At 34.3% G+C, this 22849-nt stretch overlaps 1 protein-coding gene across 4 annotated transcripts in view; it reads left to right on the top strand.

Moving 5' to 3' along the window:
- Positions 1-22849, top strand: part of PTPN4 (protein tyrosine phosphatase non-receptor type 4) — a 217630-nt gene that overhangs the window by 141080 nt on the left and 53701 nt on the right. For all 4 annotated transcript variants that reach the window (XM_078146809.1, XM_020963090.2, XM_020963089.2 and 1 more), the window contains 4 exons: positions 121-209; positions 3812-3875; positions 14096-14268; positions 18077-18145. In XM_078146809.1, coding sequence (XP_078002935.1) covers positions 121-209; positions 3812-3875; positions 14096-14268; positions 18077-18145 — 395 coding nt within the window. The remainder of the gene's footprint in view (positions 1-120; positions 210-3811; positions 3876-14095; positions 14269-18076; positions 18146-22849) is intronic.

Genomic DNA, 22849 nt, shown 5'->3' with positions numbered 1-22849 from the left:
TAAACCAGAAATAATATACATAACTTCTTTTGTACTGCTCTTTAAAATAGCCCTTTCAGTTAAATAAAATTTGACCCTATATTTATTTCCTTTTTGTGGTATTTTGTATTTTTTTTAAAGGATCAAAGTAATAATGAAATTATGATTGGCGTAATGTCAGGAGGAATACTAATTTACAAGAACAGGGTACGAATGAACACCTTTCCATGGTAAGAAATTCTGTTAATACCTTTTCTTTTACATTTGTATCTAATGTTTGTTGGATTTCCAAAAAAAATCATGTCTAATTTTTTTTTGTCCAGTATTTGGATCTTACTTGTCAGTTGAAACTTATGTTTAACCACATTTTTAATTTCCGACATGACTAAAAAGTTGAGATGTCCACTGAATCTGCTTCTTGTCATCAGTCTAGCCTATTGTGGATACCTTTTAATCATTTGTTTTTCCTCTAAATAGACTAATTTTTTGAACTATATTTTTATTGATTTTTTCCCGATGTCCTGTGGTAGATTCAGTTACATCCAGAGAACTCAATACAGCACCATTAAAAATGGCCAATCTTAGTCATATATGTTTGCTGACATCAATTAGGGACTAAGAAGATCACATTCACAGGATCGCCAGGTTCAGAAGGGACCTCAGATAGTGTCTATTTCAACTCATTACCTACATAGAAATCCGGGGATTTCCTCTACTGCATCCCTAGCAGGTACTCATCTCAGCTTGAAGGACTTGTTGAAAAGGAATTCACTACATACCAAGGCAACCCATTCTATTTTGGGGTAGCTCTAATTGTTGAAAATTTTTTCTTGCTTCATGCCTAAATCTTCCTCTCTGCAGCTTCAACCCATTCGTCCTAGTTCTGCCTTCGGGGGTTGGGGTAAGTAGAACAAGTCTAATCCCTCTTTCACATAAGTTTTTTAAATACTTGAAGACAACTAACGTCTCCTTCCCTAACTCTTTTCTTTTTCAGGCCTAATATCCCCAGTTCCTTACATTCCTTCTCATAAGGTTCACTCTCCAGGCCCCTCATCATTATGTTACCTCTTTCTGGATATACTCGAGTTTGTCTACATCCCCCCTAAAATGTGGTACCCATACCACATTAACAAAATATTCCTAATACAGCTTGACCAAAATAAAAAAACATGGAACTCTTATGAGTTTCTTAAGTGTATGGATATATCTGACACTGTCTCTTAATGTAAACTAAATTTGAGGTAGCTTCTTTTTGGTTGCAAGCACTGCACTGTTGTTGACTGCTATTAAATTTATAATACACTGAAAGCACTGGGTCTGTTTTCTAGACACACTGCATATTTACATTCCCTTTAAGCTCTCGCTCTCGCTCTCTCTCTCTCTCCCCTCCCCATACATTATATGTGTGTATATACATATATAAAATACATGTTTTCGTACTTATGTAGTTAACCTTTTTTAATCCAAATGTAAACTTTATCTCACCATCCCCCTTTTTTCATTTTATTTGATTTAGCTTGTCATCTAGCCTCTCAAGATCTCTTTCATTCCTGATTGTAATCCAATATGTTAACAATATGTTAACCTAAAACTTGTTTTATCTAAAAATTTGATAAGCATATCATCTGCCTTCATCCAGCTTTTTATCTGTAAATTGTAGAATAGAACAGATACGCAAGACCTAGAAATAAACACGCAGTGACACACATATAACACATAGAACAAATTAGTAGGCAAAGGATGCTTTTTTTCCCCCTCAGGAAACTGATGAAAAATAGATTTACATCAGCGTTTTACACCATATTGTAATAAATTTCGAGTGAATATGTAATCTAAATATAAAGTTTATACCATTTAAAAATTAGAGAATAGAACATTATTTCTTTTCCAAATAGGAATAAGGGAACAATTCATAATTTGACATAGGATAAGGGAAATGATAAAAGACAAAATACAAAATTTGATTGTATAAAATTGAAAAACTTTAACAGAAATGAAATCAGTTATCTAGAATCAGAAGAAAAGACGTAGGTATTCATTGATTGAGAAAATACATGATGACAAGCTATTATGATTTCAGTAACACTTTTAAGTGACTGTTTTATTAAGCATTGTACCATCTTCATTTGTAAAACAGTAATACGTGTATATGTAAAACATTTAGTCTTCCAAAGGAGTTTCTTTATTATATTGAATTATGACGCATCTTTTCTTAGTGCTAAATAATAGCAATACCAATAGCTGACATTTATGTAATGTGCTAAGAAAAAAATGGTAAAAATACAACTCCTTGTTCTCAGTGGGGGTAGGTAGGATAGGGGTTGGTGGGCACATTGAGTGCAGAATGTTCTATACTTTAACAAATACAGTCTTTGTGTTACTTGGTTTTGCTTAATTGTTTTTCTTTGTTAGAAGGGAATGTGGTGGAAGGGGATGGTATTGGGAAATTACTAGCAGAAAAAAGCATCAATAAAACAAAATAATATCAGGGGATTGAACTAGCTTTAAGTTGCTTTCTAACTCCTGGATAAATCTTGGGTGTGTATAATTTGGGCGGGGGTTGGAGGGTGGGGACGGTATGAAGGATAGAACACAAAACTAAAGCATTTATATGAATATATGTATACGTGTGGATGGACATACAGACCTTTTAGAACAGAACTCTTTCTGCTGTGCAACATAGCATATATAAATACATATATACAAGTATGTTGTTCAGTTGTGTCTGACCCTTTGTAACTCTGTGGACCATATTACCCATGGAATTTTCTTGGCTAAGATGCTGGAGTGATTTGCCATTCCTTTTTCAGTGGATTAAGGCAAACAGAGATTAAGTGATTTGTCCAGGGTCACACAGCTAGTAAGTGTCTGAGGTCAGATTTGAACTCAGGTCTTCCTGACTTCAGGCCCAGTCACCTAGCTATCTCTTGTCAGCTATAAATTCCATGTTTTACGTGTATTTATAACCTTAGCTAAAAAGTTCTTATTTGAAGGGGAAATAGCAATTAGTTCTGCCCCCAAAATAACATAAAGTAGAGGAGAATTCTTTTTATGCAGATTTCACTTCATTTGCTTCTTTCAAAGATACCTTTAAGTTATGTGCCAGTGTCCTGCCCTTTGGAAATGTAGACACTGACTATAAATATAAAATTAATGTTACCTTCAGTGTGTCTGTTTCTGTCACTTGCTGAAGATCCCCCAAAGCTAGATTTCTATAACATTGGACCCTTTTAGCTCCTTATTATAGAGATTGAAGTTTAAAGAAATTTGAGTGATACTTATAGCTGTGTGTTATAATACAAGGGACAGAGTCTTTCACTGGTGGTGATTCCATTTTGTGTCCTTTTGAAAAACATCTTAGATCACAGATCTGAATGCACCTACAAGAACGTTTTTCACATTTAAGTTGTACGTTAGGGGAAGAGTGGTATAAGAATAAATTAAAATGGTTTTGAAATGTAAGTTTAATTTTTTTTTAAATTGACCAAGTATTAATCATGTAAACTATAAAGCCTCAAACTTTATATTCGATAACATTTGTGATTTAGAATTTGTTAAAATCAATCTTCTTTATGATTTTAGTAGTCTGTGTGCAATTATAAACTTAACCAAGTAATTATTTTTCTTTACTGTAATAATATTTTATTCAAGTCATAAGAAATTTCAGGCAATAATTTTTTGGAAATATCTTTCTAAACAATGAATGACTTGTAAAAAAAATGTATTAATTGTGAATAGAAGTGGTTATTGCCATGGAATAAATCTGTTCTTTTCCTGTTTTAATCATTTTTGGCATATATATCTTAAATATTCCAGTTTAATTTTTTTTTAGGTTGAAGATTGTAAAAATTTCATTTAAATGCAAGCAGTTTTTTATTCAGCTTAGAAAAGAATTGGTAAGTAACAATCTTATCTTGTCAAATCAACATAGAAATTATGATATATTTTTAGAGAGGAATGTAGCCATTTTCATATTATAAACTTTTCCCATTTGGCTCAGTGGAAGAGGCTCATATAACTGCATTGCTATAACTTCTTTTGAATGAATTTGTGTGTATATTTTAAGTACTGACGCATTTGAAAATCATATGAAATATATGTGACTTCAGATAAGATTCCTTTTAGTTAGGACATGATACTTATTACTTTGAAGATAACTTTAAAGATCCTCGTTGGGTACATCTTATACTAATGAAATTACAGACTAGCTAAAAACAACAAGAAGTCCTTAAAAATGACAGAGCATGATAAGATTGACAATTATTTGACCATTTATAAAGATTTACTGTTGATAATCCAAATATGATGACCAAACAGTTGACATACTTTTGGGGGGGAAACCAAAACTGTACCAATATTGATATTGTCATGAAAAACAGAAAGTGGGGAGGAGATGGAGAAGGGAAATTACACATATGTAGTAAATGCAAGAATTGCTACAGATTTTTTCTAAGAGACATAAACCAAAGAATTTGACATATTGGTGTCATTATGTGCACAGAGGGAAAAAAGAACAGCCTTTTTGTGGGACACTTGGCCATACTTGTAATAAGAATAAGTCAAAGGAAACACTGGAAAGAAAATGGCAGTTTGTGTGCTAATATCTGTTACAGGTGGTAAAGAAAGATAGAAATTCTATATAGAACTTGAAAAAATTCTTCAAACCAAGTCAAGTGTACTTCCTACCTTTAATGTGAAAGTGAACATATAGAAAGCCACATAGAATAATAGAAAGAACACTGGCTTTAGAGTGAGAGGACTTGGGTTCAGATCCTGACAGTCCCATTTACTGCATCTATGACATTTGGCAAGGTCTTTCTCTTTCTAAGTCTTAATTTCCCCTTTTATAAAATGAAGCAGTTAGTCCAGGTTAATTCCAAGGTCCCTTTTAGTGGTAAATCTATGATCTATGAAAAATTGGAAAGTATGGCTCAGTTTTGAGAAATAAAAGAGACCAAATAGTTGTACACTGATCAGAAACCTCACATCTATACACCATAAATACATTGTTCTAGAAAGAGTTGGAAGGTGCTAGACATGGCAAAGATGGAATGACATCACACACAAAAATGAATTTGATTATATGTCATTAGAAAAAAATAACGTATTATTGTGGAAGGGCTGTCAAAATCAACTACCTCACTGTTAGATTATCATCTAGATAAAGTAAAAGTCAAATTTAAACTCAAATTAGAAAAAAATGTAAAAAAGGTCATTGTTTTAACCTGAACTACTTAAATAAACTATGTTGATATTCCTATAAATAGGAAATAGAATGAGTCATATATATGGCTATCTTGATTGTCACCATTACCCTCAAGAATTAACCAAGGAGTGCTCAGAAATCAGCTTAGCCAGCAAACACTTGATTGCCTTTCCATTCAGTTTTGGAAACCAGGGGCAGCTAGGTGGCACTGGTGGCAGCTAGATAGAGCACCAGCCCTGAAGTCAAGAGGACCTGAGTTCAAATCCGGCCTCAGACCAAACACTTCACACTTGCTCTCTGTGTGACTTTGGGCAAATCACAGCCCAAATTGCCTAAAATTAAAAAAAAAATTAAATTGAAAAAAAAAAAGCTCAAAGTTATAGAAGCCAAAGACCACATCAGTTTTTAATACAGATTCATTTGAATTCATAGGATGGCCCAGAAGACATCAGTATCTTTCAACTCATGTGTTTTTCTTGCTTTTATAAAAATCTTACTGTATACACATCCTGGGTGTGAAAATATGAAGGAAAAAATGGACAGATATTCACAAAGGATTTTTTTATGGCAGATCTATCTTTGTAATGACAAAATTAACTATAAGGGGCAGAGAATATGGGAGGGGTAGGATAGAGCAATTGAAAATATTTGAAATCAGGAGACCTTGGTCCGAATCTTGTCTCTGCCATTTACTACCTTTTTGACATTAGGCAAGTTCTTTTAACCTCTCTAGACCTCATCTTCCTCATCTGTATAATGAGCAGTTTGAGCTAGAAGACCTCTTAGCTTTCCTTCTAGCTTTAAATCTGTCATCTATTCAAGAACATAGACAGAGTTTACTCAGAATAAAAAAGGGCATGGGTGGGTTGCATCCATGTAGAGGGAATAACTACATTGATAAAGTCAGATATTCCTTTAAATGTCACCTGCCTCATACGTGGCTGACCACTAAAATAAAAATTGAATTTTCATTATAATAATTTGATTGGCTTGAGGTTTTGTTTCTGCACACACACACAAAAAAACCTCTTTTCCTTTTTCTGATATGGTTCCAGTTCAGAGTTTTCCTAACTAGCCTGTTACTGCATAACATTCCTTAAATAGAGGTTACCTTCCCATTCAGGGATATAAATTGTTACATCTGCATAGTTATTTTAAAAGGGCATTAACATGATGCTTTATAGCATCAATTTCTTTGCTTTATTCAGATCACTTGCTTTTACTCAGTTCTTAGACTGGTTCCTTCTCCAAAGAAACTCAGCCCTGTTCTATCTTCTCTTTAATGCAGATAGGCTCAGAATCAGAAATATAATTTTTATTACAACTAAAAAAGGACTTTGTGATAAAAGGTATCAAAAGAATTAGAACTATGTAACACATCTAGCAGGTCAGTTAGTCTTTTTATCAATTTTTAATTCAATTTTTTGAATATTAAATTTTTATCAAATGTATCAAAAATATTCAGTTTTTTATATTTAATAGGAATGGCTGTGTATATTCTATATCAGATTGCGTGCCATCTTGGGGAGAGAGGAGAGGGAAGGGGAGAAAAATTTAAAACTCAAAAGCTTATGGAAGTGATTGTTGATAAATCAAAATAAATTAATAAAATTTTTTCAAAAAATATTCAAGTTTTTTATCAGTTTGTATCAATTAGTTATATTTTATGGATAATAAAAAAACTTAAAGGACAAAGCAACTCTGCGTATGTTGGGTCAATACTATCCTTATAGGAATCATGGCTCATTATTATAGCATCAGAGTATGAGTTTTCTTTCTGTCTTTCTTTCTTTTTATTTTTTTATTTTGTAAGGCAATTGGGGTTAAGTGACTTGCCCAGAGTCACATAACTAGTGAGTGTTATGTGTCTGAGGCTGGATTTGAACTCAGGTCTTCCTGACTCCAGGGCCAGTGCTCTATCCACTGTGCCACCTAGCTGCCCCCCACAGTATGAGTTTTAAAAGAACATGATGTTTCTCTTTACTGTATTAATTTCTTATTTCAGCCAATAGATAGATCAAAGTAGCATTGTAGTATAAAAAAAGAGTGCTGGTCTTGAGGTCAGAAAATACTTGGGTAGAAATTCTATCTCCATTCTTATTAGTCATATAACCACAGGGAAGTTGCTAATCTCTGTGAACCTCAGTTTCTCCATATTTCAATATGTAACCTTGAACAAGTCACTTGACATCTGTAGGCCTCAGTTTCCTTATCTTTAAAATGAGGATATTGGTATGAGGTTTCGTCTCACTCACATCAGACAAGCAAAGATGATTTTAAAGGGGGAGAAAAAGAAAGTAGTAATCATCAGAGAGGCTGTGAAAGGGTAGGCACACTAGTATGCTGTTGGTGGAGCTGGGAATTGGTTCCAGAATTGATTCTGGAAAAGAGTTAGGAAATTTAAATAAGAAGTCACTAACTAATATATATCCTTTGACCTACCAAAACTACAAATAGGCATGTACCACTACGAGGTCAGAGAAAGAAGGAAAAGCCTTCTATGTTTAAGAATATTTTAGCAGCTGTTTTTTTTTTTGGTGAAAGAAAACTGAAAATAATAGGGCATCATCAATTACAGAATGTCTGAACAAACTATGATAAATGAATACAGTGTAATATGATTGTGTGGTAAGAAATGGGGAATATGATAAATTCAGAAAAATATGGAAAGATATATTTGAACTGAAAGAGTGAGGTGTCCAGAACCAGAAAAGCAAATTATACTTTGACCAAAATAATGTGAAGGGTAACATCTCTAAAAGACCTAAAAACATTGATTAAAGAAAAAAATCTTATCCTGACTTAAAGAGACTGATGATGAAACACATCTTATAACTCTTGGTTATGAGGTGATGGACTGAAGGTACAAAACCAGATGTGCTTTCTCATACATGGCCAATATCTTGATTTGTTTTTCTTGACTGTACGTATGTATTATGAGGGAGGATTTTTACTCAGAGATGGGGGTGAGAGAGAAGGAAAGATAGATTGGTAGGCAGTGATACATATGAATATTAAGAATATCTATTAATACCTAGATTAATACTCACATATATTTGGTTTTTTTTTTTAACTTAGATGTGGTAGAAGTTCAGTTTCTTCCTTATATGGATGATTATTGGTGCCTGAATTTAAGTACTTGTTTTCCTAAATTTAAAAAAAAATCATATAAAAGAATTAGACCAGATATCTCACTTAGTGTCCCTTCTGGCTCTAATTCTATGCTGCTTTTATCCTGTGACCTCACAGGTGTGTTGTGAGGATCTACATTGATAATGTATGCAACGTATTTCTGCTACCTTTAAAGTATCATACAAATAAATGCAAATTGATGTTATCTTCCTATCCTTTGCCATGATCTACTTAATAATTCCTCAAATACATATTAAGTACCTACTAGGTTTAGAATATTTCCGTTAGTACTTGGTGAAAATACAAAAAAAAATAAGAATATCATCATTGCTCTTATGAAATTCACAATCTAATAGCCAAAAACAAATATTTAATTTTCATTTCTTAGAAAATAATTGCTGAGTAATTAATTGCTGTAATTAATTGCTCACCATGTCAGTGGGCACTCAGCACCAGTGCTGTGTTATTTCCTCTATAACTTCTAGTTGTATTTTGCAATCCTGTGAAAATATGCCTGATATAAAGAGGGCTCTAGCCTTTAGGCCACAGAAGACCGCTTTCCTCTCTGCTCTTAGCCTAAAGAGCTTGTCTGTAGCACTTAAAGATTCAAGAGCAAAGCCCTGTCTTCCCTTCCAATTCCAAGCCCTCACAGTTAACAGTCTGGACTGCAGAATTCCCACTCAAGTCTCATCTTCCCCTACCCCTCTTATGGCTGACCAGCCTCCGGTCCCCAGGCAGAAACTAAAGCTCCAGGATCCAGGCCTGCTCCCTTCAGGAGGACTGCTGTTCCATGAGGAAGCAGCACCATGCTATTATCCTATAACAAAGGCTCCTAGGATGGAAACACCCATAAAATCAGACTCACAACAGGCCTTCTGGGTTCTTAGCTTCATTATCATAGCTCAAAGGCAGATCCTTCACTCCACCTAAAAATTTCCATCAGTTCCGGCTCAGTTAAAGGATGGGGAAAACATTAAAATAGATGAAAATGTCCAGTTCTGCAGTTCCTGAGTAAGGCTAGCACAGTTCACCAATTCTAAGTTCCAACAAATGAATGGGTCTCTGTGGGTCCAGTTAATCCATTTCTAGGTTTGTCAACCAGGTTTGGAAAATACAGCTGTATTGAGCACTAAAAAAAAAAAAATGTAGATTAATGTCAAGTCAGAGCTTTTTTAGTAACTATATTAGATCAAAAAGTTACCTCAAAATAATTCAAACCCTACTTATGCTCTGAAGCACATTAGAATGAATATGAATGAAAAAGGATTTGCTAAGCATGTACCAAACACTATGTTAAACTTGGGATACAAAAACAAATAAGGAAATAAGTCAAGAACTTATATTTTAGTGGAGGAAAACAGGAGCAAGAAGGAGAGAGGAATAGCATGGTTTGGAAATGGCCAGGAAGTGACATGGAGACTCAGTTCAAGTCAAGATAAGGCAAAAATTCACCTATAAAAGCCCAGCATCCTAGGGGCATAGTTCAAGATTCTTATATGAGAAGGAAAAAGAGAGTGACTTAGAGTGCAGCTGTGATAATATAGAAATGGCTAGGAAATGATATGTCTAGTTGAATTAGCCTTAGAGCCAAGACTGAAGGAAAGAAAGTAAGGTCAAAACATTTGTGAAGGACTAGTAGAATAGCAAGGAGTCAAGGGATTAGACACCATGATGACAATGAAGAATATGGTTAGGATGAGTCCAAATTAAGATAGCAACATGGAACATCAGTGATGAATCCAGCTTTCCCATGTTGTAGCCAATACCTGAAAGAGGTATCAATTAGAGCAGTGATAAAGAAAATTGAAGAAAAACAGAAATGAGTTCGTCCACCTAGTCCAAATTTGCACAGAAGTTGATGGAACTTAGCAGAGAGCATTCTTACCAACAAAGTCAGGGTAAGCCCTGGAAAATGGACATAAAGTTCTTAGAAGGTTTGTGCTAACTAATTGGCTAGCACAAGCAACAGCACACCGGCCTAAAACCTGTGTGTTGGTGATCAGATGGAAATGTGCCAGGGAGGCTAGCACAAGGAACATCAGGAGACCTGGGTACCCATCCAGAAGAGATGAGAATATAGGATTTTGGGAATATTGATATCTTAACATTTACTTGGTACTTGTCTAAGTTACAGCACCAGATAGAATTTAGTCCTGATTGGGTAATGTAGAGAAAATGACTGTGGTTGCTGGGCTAAGGCCAATATCCATAGTAGACCACCAGGAAATGGCTATCAAAGACAGAGTTGAAGTCAGAGACTAGAACAAGTGCCACTCCCCTTCCCCCAGGATGGCAGCATCTAAACTACAGAGTAGTAAGTGTCAAATAAGAAACTACCCAACTGACCCAGGAATGCTGTAGAGGGCAGATCCTTTTCTTGATAACAATCTCAGATTCAGAAACCAAAAGGCTAGTAACATGAGTAAACTATTGTTGTTTGTTCTGTGTTCTTGAAAAGGACTATGACATCAGAAAGGAGGTGCCATGACTCGTAAGTGAATTGGATTTAAGTGAGGGAGGGCAGTGTAAAGTCACTAGCCTCACTTTCTCCTACGGAGCCATCTGGGTCCAGTGGCAAGATACAGATCAGGACAAGAGGAGATGGCCCTGGATGCAGTGGGAGACCTTAGCGTTTTCAAGCTAAGATTTTTCCCAGGTCTCAGTTTGACTGAGGCAATGTTTATTCAGTGATTGAGACTAGGTAAGAAAGGAGTAAACTAATGAAAACATCAAATGTACTTGCTTCTTCATACATTTTAGAACCCAGCACTGTTGTCCTACTTGAAAGTCGCTTGTGTATAGCACTCCGTGTCCTGACTCTATGCTTTTATAATCACCTATGCCTGTAATATTCTCCCTCCTCACCTCCCCTTCTTAAAAATTCAACTCAGTGGGCAGCTAGGCAGTACAGTACATAGAGCACCAGCCCTAGAGTCAGGAGGACCTGAGTTCAAATCTGACCTCAGACACTTAACACCTACTAGCTATGTGACCCTGGGCAAGTCATTTAACCCCATTGCCTAGCCCCCCAGAAAAAAAAATTCAACTCAGCAGTTTGGAATTATGCAAATAAAAAACTAAAATGCCTATACCTTTTGAACCAAAAGTTATACTGCAGGGCATTTACCCAAGGTTGTTGTTGACAAAGAAGAAATTTAAGGTATATAAAAACAAATCAAATCTGCAAAAATCTATTTTTTAAAAAGACTTGATTCAGATATCATCCTCTGAAGCGAGCCTTTAACAGGGTCCTCTCCCTACCCATCAGTGCTTCTTTCTCTGAAATTTCCATCCATGTATACAGTATTTCTCATGTGTGTATGTTATTTGAATATTGTTTCCCACATTAGAATGTGAGTTCATTGAGAGCACGGACTGTAATTTTGTCTTTCTGATGCCTGGCACATAGTAGGTGCTTAGTAGGTGGATAGTCTTAACCAATTTGTGAGCTCCCTGAAAAATAAAGTGAAGCAAACAGAACTCAGTGGTTCCCTGATACAATAAAAAATGTTGAACAAAGTGAAAGGATATAAAGAACAGAAGAAAATGTACTATCAAAAAAACAACAGACTTGAAAAGAAGTTGAGGAGAGATCATTTAAGAATCTTTAGACTCCCTGAAAAAACATAACTGAAAAAAGAAAGCTGGACACCATATTTCAAGAAGTCAAAAGAGAAGATTGCCCACAGACTATTAGAGCTAAAGAGCAAAATGAAAATAGAAGCACTCCATTGATAGCCTCTTAATAGAACCTCTACACAGAAAACACTCAGTTATTTCAAATTTGTAAGCTTCCAAATTAAAGAAAAAAATACTGCAAGTAACAGAAGAGTTCAAATTACAGGGAACCCCACTCAAGATCATTTTATATTCTACAACTGTGAGAGAGAAAATCTTGGTAAAGGCAAAAGATGAAGGCTTGTAATCAAGGGTAGTTTACCCTGTAGGAGTGTATATGATCCTTCTGGAAAACAAAAGGGTCCTTACTAGAACAGATGATTTTTCAAGCTTTCTTGATGAAAAGATCAGAGCTGAGAAGAAATTCTGAAATGCAAACACTTCAGGTAAAAGAAATCTAGAAATATAAGTATATGTGAGCAGTTGGAGTTGGTTAAATAATGATTAACGGCTTACATTCTAAGAAAGGGAACATAGATAAGTGTCCCTTCAGAATTCCACTGTTTTCAGAGGTCTTAGACATACACAGGACCTAGGGGTGGTTTGGCTGTTCTTTGTTGGCTTTGCCAGAGGAAGGAAAAGTGAGAGGAGAAAAGAAATATACTAGGAAAAATGTTAGAAATTAGAAGGAAAAACTTATTTGTCATAATTGGGGTACATGAACAAAAAGAGTATACAAACATGGAAGGGCAAGTATCTCATGAACCTTATTCATTTCAGACAAGGGCAGGCTTAAATGTATAAAATAGACATGTAGGTAATGACTCAGATGACAAGGGAATTTTTTTTAGGAGTGGATGGGGGCATTTGAGAACTTATGATGGTGATACAAAAAAAAGAAAAAAACAAAAGAACATCAAAGAAACTTTTTAAAAATAAAGAAAAGTGAGCAGAAGGAAATTTAGAAGGTGGTGGAAAAGCCAGAGTGTTGGTCCTACCGTGATACATTTAATATACTTTAAAAAATAAACTGATTTCACATATAATCTTCTTTCTCTGTCCTTTTTATGTGAAAATGTTCATGTTTGTTGATGATTGTCAAGTTCACAATTCAAAACAGAACAAACTACAAAATTTCTTTTCTACACCTTCGTAGCTGATATCTTGGAATAGGAAGAGGCCAAAGGTAGGGATGCTAAATAGGAGTCTATTGCGTAGTGTAGATGAGAGCTTGAACTTGAGTTGTTGACTTTGTAAGTAAGAGGATGAAATAATATGTAAGAAGTGTTGTGTATTTAGAAACAAGATGTATCAAATGTAGGGTGCATATCAGGAGTCAAAAGTATGATGTGACGGTATGAAACTTGATGACTTTGTGATGACAGAAATAGAGAATCTGCTATTTTGAAACAAAATGGAGACTCTCATTTTAGTTGTATAAAGAAGTTTGGTACTTACTTATTGGTTACCAGGAGATGTAACCTCATTTGTCTTTATATATGTGCTTACTAAGTGAAGCACTAAGACAAAGCAAAAGGTGGGCATTTCTAGAATGAGTGAATAAAAAAATCATTGATTAAGCAGAATATGCCAAGAACTATGCTAAGAGCTAGGAATACAAATAGAAAAAATGAGACACTTCTGCTTACCAATTTCTCCTTTCGTTTGGGATGACAACACATTTGAAAGAGTTCAGCTTTAAAGCTAATGGAAATATCTGTGATTATAAGCATTCTGTGGCAAGGTAGGTGACTAAGTCTCATTGGTCTTGAGTAAATTATAGTAAGGCAATATGGTAAGACCTGACAGACCTTAAGACACAGTGGCAATTCAAATGCAAATTCCTTGTGATCCCCTATATCAATAGAAGAATTGTAGTTGTTGAATCAATGTAAACATCATCCAGATAATGTGAAGAATCTTGTTTTTCTACTTGGCCATCCATGGGTTGCACAGGTTGTCAGGAGAAGAGCAAAGTGTGAGGATGGGGAAAGGGGACACTCACTGACAGTGGCTTTTCCCTGGTATTCTAACAGCATGGCTATAAATCCTTCTAAATTATATATTAATGCTGATTGTAGATAATAATTATTATATTTTGTCAAGTTGCTTTATTTTTTTTTGATTTTGATTTTGGGTGGGGGGGTTCATTCCCTACAGCATGAATCTAGAGAAACATTACTGGGATTCAATATGGTGAATTATAGAGCGTGTAAGAATTTGTGGAAAGCATGTGTAGAACATCACACATTTTTCCGTTTGGATAGACCACTGCCACCTCAGAAGAATTTTTTTGCACATTATTTTACTTTGGGTTCAAAGTTCCGATACTGGTAAGTACTACTTTCATTATTAATGTTTTGATACTAATTGCTGGGTTTCTTTTGGAAGCTAAATTCGAGTTTATAGTACTACGTGTTCATAGTACCGTTAGCCATATAAAAATCTGGTTTTATTTATGTAAATTTTGGGCACAGATTTTGCCCATCTCAACATGTCTTTATAAAGTGATATTTAAGCAAGCGTGCTCATTATCACCACTATTATTCAATAGTGTACTAGAAGTACTGGCTATAGCAATAAGAGAAGAAAAAGAAATTGAAGGAATTAGAATAGACACTCAGGAAACAAAACTTGTTATTCTTTGTAGATGATATAATGGTGTATATATACGTGGAAAATCCTAGAGAATCAACTAAAAAACTAGTTAAAATAATTAACAACTTGCAAGATATAAAATAAACCCACATAAATGATCAGCATTTCTCTAATTACCAACAAAGTTTAGCAGCAAGAGATAGAGAAATTCCATTTCAAATAATTAGACAATATTAAATACTTGGGAGTCTAGCTGCCAAGACAAACCCAGGAACTATATGACACAATTACAAAACACTTTTCACATTAAAAAAGTTATATCTAAGCAGTTGGAAAAATATTATTTGCTAATGAGTAGACTGAGCTAATATAATAAAAATGATAATTCTATCTAAATTAAGTTGCTTATTCAGGGCCATACCAATCAAACTACCGAAAAATATTTTATAGATCTAGAAAAGATAACAATTTATGTGGAAGAACTGAAGGTCAAGAATATCAAGGGAATCAATGGAGATAAAAATGTGAAGGAAGGGGGGCTAGCTATGCCAGATCTCAAACTATATTACAAAGTGGTAATCATCAGAACAGTCTGGTACTGGCTAAGAAATAGAGTAGATTAGATATACACAGTAGTAAGTGAGCACAGTAGTTTAGTGTTTTATAAACCCAAATATCTAACCTTTTGGGACAAGAACTCACTATTTGACAAAGACTGCTGGGAAAACTGGAAAGCAGTTCAGCAGAAACTAGGTATGGACCAATATCTCTCATCATATACCAAGATAAAGTCAAAATGGGGAAATGATTTAGACATGCAAATTAGGGAAGCATAAAATAATTAAACTGTCAAATCTATGGATAAGAGAAGAATTCATGATCAAAAGCATTACAAGATGTTAAATAAATAATTTTGATTAAATTAAAAAGGTTTTGCACAAGCAAACCCAATGCAGCCAAAATTATAAGGAAAGCAGAAAACTAGGAAGTTTTTATATCATTTCTCAAATATACAGAAAACAGAGTCAAATTTATAAGAATACAAGTCATTCCCCAATTTATAAATGGTCAAATGATATGAATATGCAGTTTTCAGACAAAGGAATTAAAGCTATCTGAAGTCATGAAGAAATGCAAATTAAAACAACTTTGAGATACCACCTCACACCTATTAGATTGGCTAATATGACAGAAAAGGAAAATGACAAATGTTGGAAAAGATGGGGAAAAAATGGGACACTAATGTACTGTTGGTAGAGTTGTGAACTGATCCAATCATTTGGAAAACAGTTTGAAAGTATACCCAAAAGGCTATAAAACTGTGCATACCATTTAATTTCAGCAATAGCTCTAATTAATTCTTTATCCAGAAGATTTGGGGGGGCAGGGCCCTGTATGTACAAAAATATTTGTATCAGCTCTTTTTTCTGGTGGCAAAGAGTTGGAAGTTGAGAGAATTGCCCATCAATTAAGGAAAGGCTAAATAAGGTGTGATATATGATTGTGATGGAATGCTGTTGTGTGCTATAAGAAATGATGAGCAGGATGCTTTTAGAAAAACCTGGATTTACATGAACTGAGGCAAAGGGAAGTGAACAGAATCAGTTGACCATTGTACACAGTAACTGTAATATTGTAGGATGATCAACTGTGAATGAGTTAGCACTTCTCATCAATATAGTGATCTAAGACACTTCCTGAGGACTCATGATCAGAAATTATATCGGCCTCCAGAGAAAACCAATGGAGTCTGAAAGCAGATGACAGCATACTTTAAAAAAATTTTTTTTTTGTGGTCTGTTTTCTTTAACAACATAAGTAATGTGGAAGTACATTTTGCATGACTACATATGTATATCAAATTGCTTGCCATCTCAGTGAGTGAAGACGAGAGAGACTTTAGAACTCAAAAATTTAAAAAACAAATGTTTTAAAAAATTTTATATGTAAGTGCTAAAATATAAAACATTTTAGAATTTTTTCAAAAATGAAACTACAGCTCCTCAAATTACTCTCTCCAAAACCAGTCTCAGCTCTATATGAAAATATGATATTGATAAATTATTGTTTATAATTGATTATAATTATTATAATATTGTTTATAATGCTAGAAAAATGCTTCCACTTAAGTCTACTTTTATTGTCCGTAAAAACAAAGCCTAAATTACAGTAAAGATACAATTAGTCATCACATTGTATTTGGGAGTGCCAACCAGTTTGCAAACAGTTTGCAAAAAAAAAAAAGTCAAATACAGGGAGGGAGAGGGGAGGTGGAGGGAAGGAGAGAAAATTTGGAACTCAAAAAAATTTTAATGTGAATGTCAAAAATTGTCTTTATAAGTAACTGGTGGAAAATAAAAAAAATTTTTTTTAAAGTTAAATATGTGGTTAGGCAAAAAAAAATCACAAACTAGATTCATATATTTATATATAACAACTATCTGTTGTTATAAAGCTCTTCCTCTAAAAAGTAGATGATTATTTGAATACGTTGAATGGGCATATGTTCTATATGTCATAACTGAAATAGAGTGATCCCTGAGTTCCTTTCCAACTCTAATATTTTGCTTGATTACCCTAAAATATTACATATATGATTATTATATATAATATGTAATAATATATATTTTATTATATAAGATATTGCATGTATTATGTTTATTGCATATGCATATATTATAAAATATTAAAATAACTAAGGTACTACTGTGTTTATAGAACAAGAGGGGAAAAAGTTTGTACTCTGCCATGTTTCATCTTTTTATCTAGAGATAATCTGTCTTCCTAGAATAATGCAAAGTATCAGCATCAAATAAACTATTAATTTTAGATAAATTTAAGATATAACCGTGGTTTTAGTTAACTAATCTCTGATTTCCACAAATTCTCAAACCTCTCTAAAACAAATTGTGTGCCACAGGTAAAGCTACTTTAGCTGTCTCCATGGTGTAGTACACCCAGAATCCAAGTTTTTTTTTTTTTAATGAACAGAAAACTCCCTGCAGTTTTTGTTTTTCTTTCTCATATGGATGAACAAAGTAATAATATAGTACTTGGTTTTTGGATGAAGTGAAATTCCAAATTTTATTTTATTTGTGAAGAAATGTTTATATAAAATTTTTAATTCTCAGTTTTCCGTCACTGGCTTTGTCTGTGAATTGTCAGTTAAAAAGAATAGCGCGAGTGTATCTGGCAACCAAAAACTGTGTTACCACTTTCCTTGCTCATGCTCCAAGAAAAGTGAAAATGATGGAGGAATTTGAAATTAAAGACACTGTTGCAACTTAGTTTTAAATAAATTTTTTTCCAGCCAGCTAAGTTTATGATTCATTCTGTCCTTGTCACTGCACATTTGATAATAGAACTAATTGATTTAGCTATGTTTGGATCTCTTAGTATCATGTTTGTCTGAATTCTTCTACTTCCTGAAAACAAAAACAAAAACCCAGACATTTGAAGTGATAGAATTATTAACAGAATAGTATTGTCCATAGTCATCATTTCTTTTTTTCCCCCATTATTGTGCAAATTTGTTTCTTTTAGTGGGAGAACAGAAGTCCAGTCTGTACAATATGGCAAAGAAAAGGCAAACAAAGACAGAGTATTTGCAAGGTAAGATGTTGCTATTTTAGCCCTTGAATGAAAATTATGCTATACTTATAGGACCATCATTTCTTTCAGCTATTCCAGAAATCTACAGATTAGCAAATATTTATTGAGTACCTGCTACTTAGAAGGTATTGTGGGGGACTTGAAGAAGTACCCCCTGCCTTCAAAGAGTTTTCAGTCTTTTTGAAAAACTGAGATACATGGAAAAAAATACATAGGAAATTAAGTAGTCAGTTATTTAAATAAAACTACATAACAGTTATAGAGGCATATTTCAAGGTAGTATGTGATTGTGAGATAAACTATACAGATGATAGTTGCTGTAAGAGTCTAGAGAAAAGAGACATCACTTCAGGCTGGCTAGTCATGGAGGAGAGAAGAGATAAAATTTGAGCTCATGACTAAAGAATGAGACAGATTTCCATTGATTAACACAAGGGAAGAGACCATTAAGGTAAAGGAAATGGTCTTTGTCAAAGTATGGGGCAAGGAAGTACAGCATACATTGTATACAAACGTTATAGCACTGCATAAGTGGACACTCATGTTAATCTCATAGTAATTAGAGTACAACCAAAATTGTTTGAATAAAGAAGTAAGTCTGTTGGAGCATTCAAGGTATGAGATAGTAGTCTACTGGCCGTGGTAATGGAAGGTAAAAGAAATGACAGATGAAAAAGATAATATGAAGGAAGAATTAAAAAGACATAGTTATTGAATTTGGAGGACAAAGTAATCACAGTTCAAACTATTAACAAGCATTTAAGTACCTGTAATGGAAGTAATGGAAGGTTATCGTTGTTGTTGTTCAGTTGTATCTGACTCTTTCATGACCAAATTTGGGGTTTTCTTGGAAAAATACTGGAGTGGTTTGCCATTTCCTTCTCTAGCATATTTTACAAATGAGGAGACTGAGGGTTAAGTGATTTGCCCAGGGTCACAGCTAATAAGTTTGTGGCTGGATTTGAACTCAGGTCTCCCTGACTCCAGGGACATTACTCTATTTGTTTTGGCACCTAGCTGTCCTGCCTTGCATTTTACACTGTATCTTTTATGTACGGAGTTACTTGAATGTTGTTAAATTGTGAGCTTCCTGAGGCAGGGGCTTTTTTGCCTTTCTTTGCATACCCAGAACTTAGCACATTGCATGGCACATAGCAAGAACTTAATAAATGCTTCTTTACCGATTGAATTCCTGACAAGAAGGCACCAGGTGCTGAAGGATATGGAGTGGCATTTAAGAAGAGCTTTGAAAGAAGCTAGAGATTCTCTGGAGAAGAAGAGAGGCAGAAGTGCATCACAGGCATAGGAGATAGTTCATGAAGAGGCACAGGCATGCTAGATGGAAAGTCATGTGTGAAGAAAAGCAGTAAAGTCAGTTAGGCTGGACCAAAGAGTGTAAAAAAGATTGCTGTATATTAGGGATGAAAAGGAAGGTGAGAGCTTGCTTGTGAAGGGCTTTAAAGGCCAAACAAAGAATATTCTATTCTAGATGTAATGAAGAGCCACTGCAGTTTATTGAGCCAGGAGAATGATAAGGTAAGAATTAAGTTTTATGAATATCACTTTGATAGCTGCGTGGAGGCTGGATTGGCAGAGAGAGGAGCAGGAAGACCAATTAGACTTCTGTCAAGTTGAGGTGAAACATGATGAGTAGTAGAGAGAAGGGAACCATATGCATGAGTAATGTGGAGGTAGAAGCAACAGAATGACCTGTGGTACTTTTTAAGAGTAGCGGAAGAGAAGATTACATATGTAGCAAGATTATGGCTGTTGATGTAGTTTTTAGAGTATATTCTTTACCTATATAGCAGCAGTGGTGTCACTTGTTTTTATGACTTCTATGTATGCTTTGCGGTATACTTCTTTGCAGCTTTTATTATGCACCTTGTCACATGTCCCGTTGCTGTTGATGGTGCACATAAACTGTGTGATTAGTTACAGCATCCAACCCTCTTCCACTTCTCCTGAAGTTATCACAAGTCAATTTGATCAGTGGAAAAATAGTCCTTTTCTGTGATAATCAATTCTGTGACTCATCTCTTCTCAGACCTGGAATAGCCTACTCATTACCACTTACAAAGAAATCCTTTTTAAAGAAATTGTTCCCATGCCTAACTTGGATATCACCAAATCTTCTCTGGTCTTCTGTACACCCAAGCAGATATAATCTCTCACCTCTGAGCTTTAGTTGTATTTTATTTTCATTTTTCTTATTCATTTACCATGTATATCACATTTCCTCTTGCTAAATTAGAAGTTTATAAAGACGGGGACCATATTTTTTTCATTTGTGTAAACTCCAAAGTGCCTAGCCTACTGTGTTATACATAGTAGGAACTCATTAGGTATTGATTGACAAAACTATACAGAATATGAGATTGGATGAGTTCACCATGTTATGGCTTGCTTTTGAAAATCCTTTGAGTCTCAAAACATATCCGGTGAATGATATTTTGAGGTTAATATTGCCTATAAAATACTTGGAATATCTTTCCTTATAAGTGAGGTCATTATAAGTCACAAGTTTTCAGAAATGTATGAATATTTTTTATCTGATTTGAAACTTTCCTAATGGGCATTTCTGTATTTGTAGTCATTAAATAAAATATTTCACCTTTAACTTGGCAGATTTTTTATAACCAAAATCAGTCACATTCAGTGTACTACCAGTACAGATCACATCCCATTAGAGTACATTCCAAGGGACTGTCCTAATTATTTAATCGTGCTATAATACATTTGCCTTAAGTCCTGCTGGAAATAGTAGGCCATTAGCTAAAGGTTGGAAATCTTTTTAAGACAGATTTTTTTTTTGCGATAAAGGACTCAACTTTTCTTAATTAGCACCATTATTTTAGACAGTGACATTTGGCCCTTAGTTTTTTATCTTGTGAACTTTCTATGAAATATCTTAACCTTATTCTGATGACATGGCTGTACCTTCAAGAATACTTCATAGCTTTAACATTGTTAAATTAATTTATTTCACTAAAATATTGAAGATATAGAATGCTTGTCTTAGTGACGTATTATCTACTGAAATTCCAAAAATATAGAATAAATTTCTTAGCGTTTTTTATGAAATAAAGGCTAATTTTTCAACAGTAGTTAGGCAAATTATTTTACTTGAATTTTTTTTTTTGCTTTATAGCTTCCTAGAAGTATTTCATCAGTCTTGTTTGGTATGTTTTATTGTCTGAGGAAAGAGAATAAGAATGTACCCACACAGCAGAAAGAGTGCCATGGTCAGAAAATAGATCTTACCACACTGCAAAGTCACAGATACAATGTGGTATTTTTTTCTCCGAAATTTCCACACACAACAGGAAATAAAGACAGCAGACTTGAGTGGGTGGGTCCCTGAGGTTAAAACTGTTAATAAAATAAATACTTGAAATTTACTTTAGATACAAAAGAGTTCAAGTTATATTTAAGATAGTAACAGTCCTAAAGAATCCTGAACCTCTAGCATATATAAGGTGAGTGCGTTTTGTTTTTCTTCAAATGAATCTGTCTCACAAAGGAGACAAAAGCTAACTGTTTTAGCTCTTGTCCAGAAATTGAATGTTCTTGTAGAGTGCAGTTAGTAGGTTGTTACTTAACATTTATTATCAGAGTTGAGATAAGGAATTGATTTTATGCATTTTAAGATATAATTTGTTTGACCTGTTTTTAATAAACTAGGAGCATAAGGTAGTATTTTTTTCCTTTCACTGTGACAAATTTAATACAACTATGAATGAAGAGAAGGTGACACATAAATGAGATGTTGTGAAGGTAGAAACAAGACTGGACAACAGTTTGGATATATAGGGAGAGTGTGATTGAGGAATTAAGAATGACACTGAGGTTGTGAGCCTGCATGACCAGAAGAAAGATGATACCTTATACAAAAAAAAACACCACTAAATTTAGAAGATACAGGAATGATTTGGTGGGAAACAATAAATTTTGTTGTGCTTATGTTGAGTTTGAGATGTCTACAGAACATTGAGTTCAAAATGTCTGAGGGATAGATAGTGATTTGAGAACTGGAGCTCAGGAAAGAGGTTAGCACTAGATATATGGATTGAGAATCATCTGCATAGAGGTGATAATTAAATCTGTCGGAGCTGATGAGATCACCAGTTAATATAATATGGAATAGGAACTCTTAGCCTATTTGTTTTTATATAATCTGTTGCAATCCTTAAGTAATCTGATGACATCTCTGTATACCTTCTCTGAATAATTATTTCATATGCATAAACAAAACAACCTGGATAACAAGGGAAGTCAATTATATTGAAAGAAGATACTAAAATTTTGTTTAAGTCCATGGAATGCAGTTTAATTACCCTGGTATATAAGGAGAATAAGAGAATAGGGCCCAGGACATAGCCTTTGAGGCTCTGATTAGTGGATATCAGCTAGATGAAAATCCAACAAGAGAGACTGAGAAAGTACAGACAGGCAAGTAGAACAGCCAGGACAAAGCAGTGTTAAGAGAAACTAGAGAGAAGAGGGAATCAAAGGCAATGGTGTTAGACAAGGTTAAAGTCAAGGATTATGAAAATGCCATTTGATTTGGTAGTTATGAGATCATTGATAACTTTGTATAGAGTATTTTCAGTTAAATGAAGTCAAGTAGAATTGAATGAAAAGAAAGGCTATGGAGACCAAGTACATAAATGGCTTTCTCAAGAAGCTTAGCCTAAAATGGGA

The sequence above is a fragment of the Phascolarctos cinereus genome, unplaced genomic scaffold (genome assembly GCF_003287225.1).
Source record: "Phascolarctos cinereus isolate Bilbo 61053 unplaced genomic scaffold, phaCin_HiC Scaffold_726;HRSCAF=1367, whole genome shotgun sequence".
NCBI lineage: Eukaryota > Metazoa > Chordata > Mammalia > Diprotodontia > Phascolarctidae > Phascolarctos > Phascolarctos cinereus.
The sequence above is the reverse complement of the archived record's forward strand: the minus strand, read 5'-3'. Positions and strand labels throughout refer to the sequence as shown.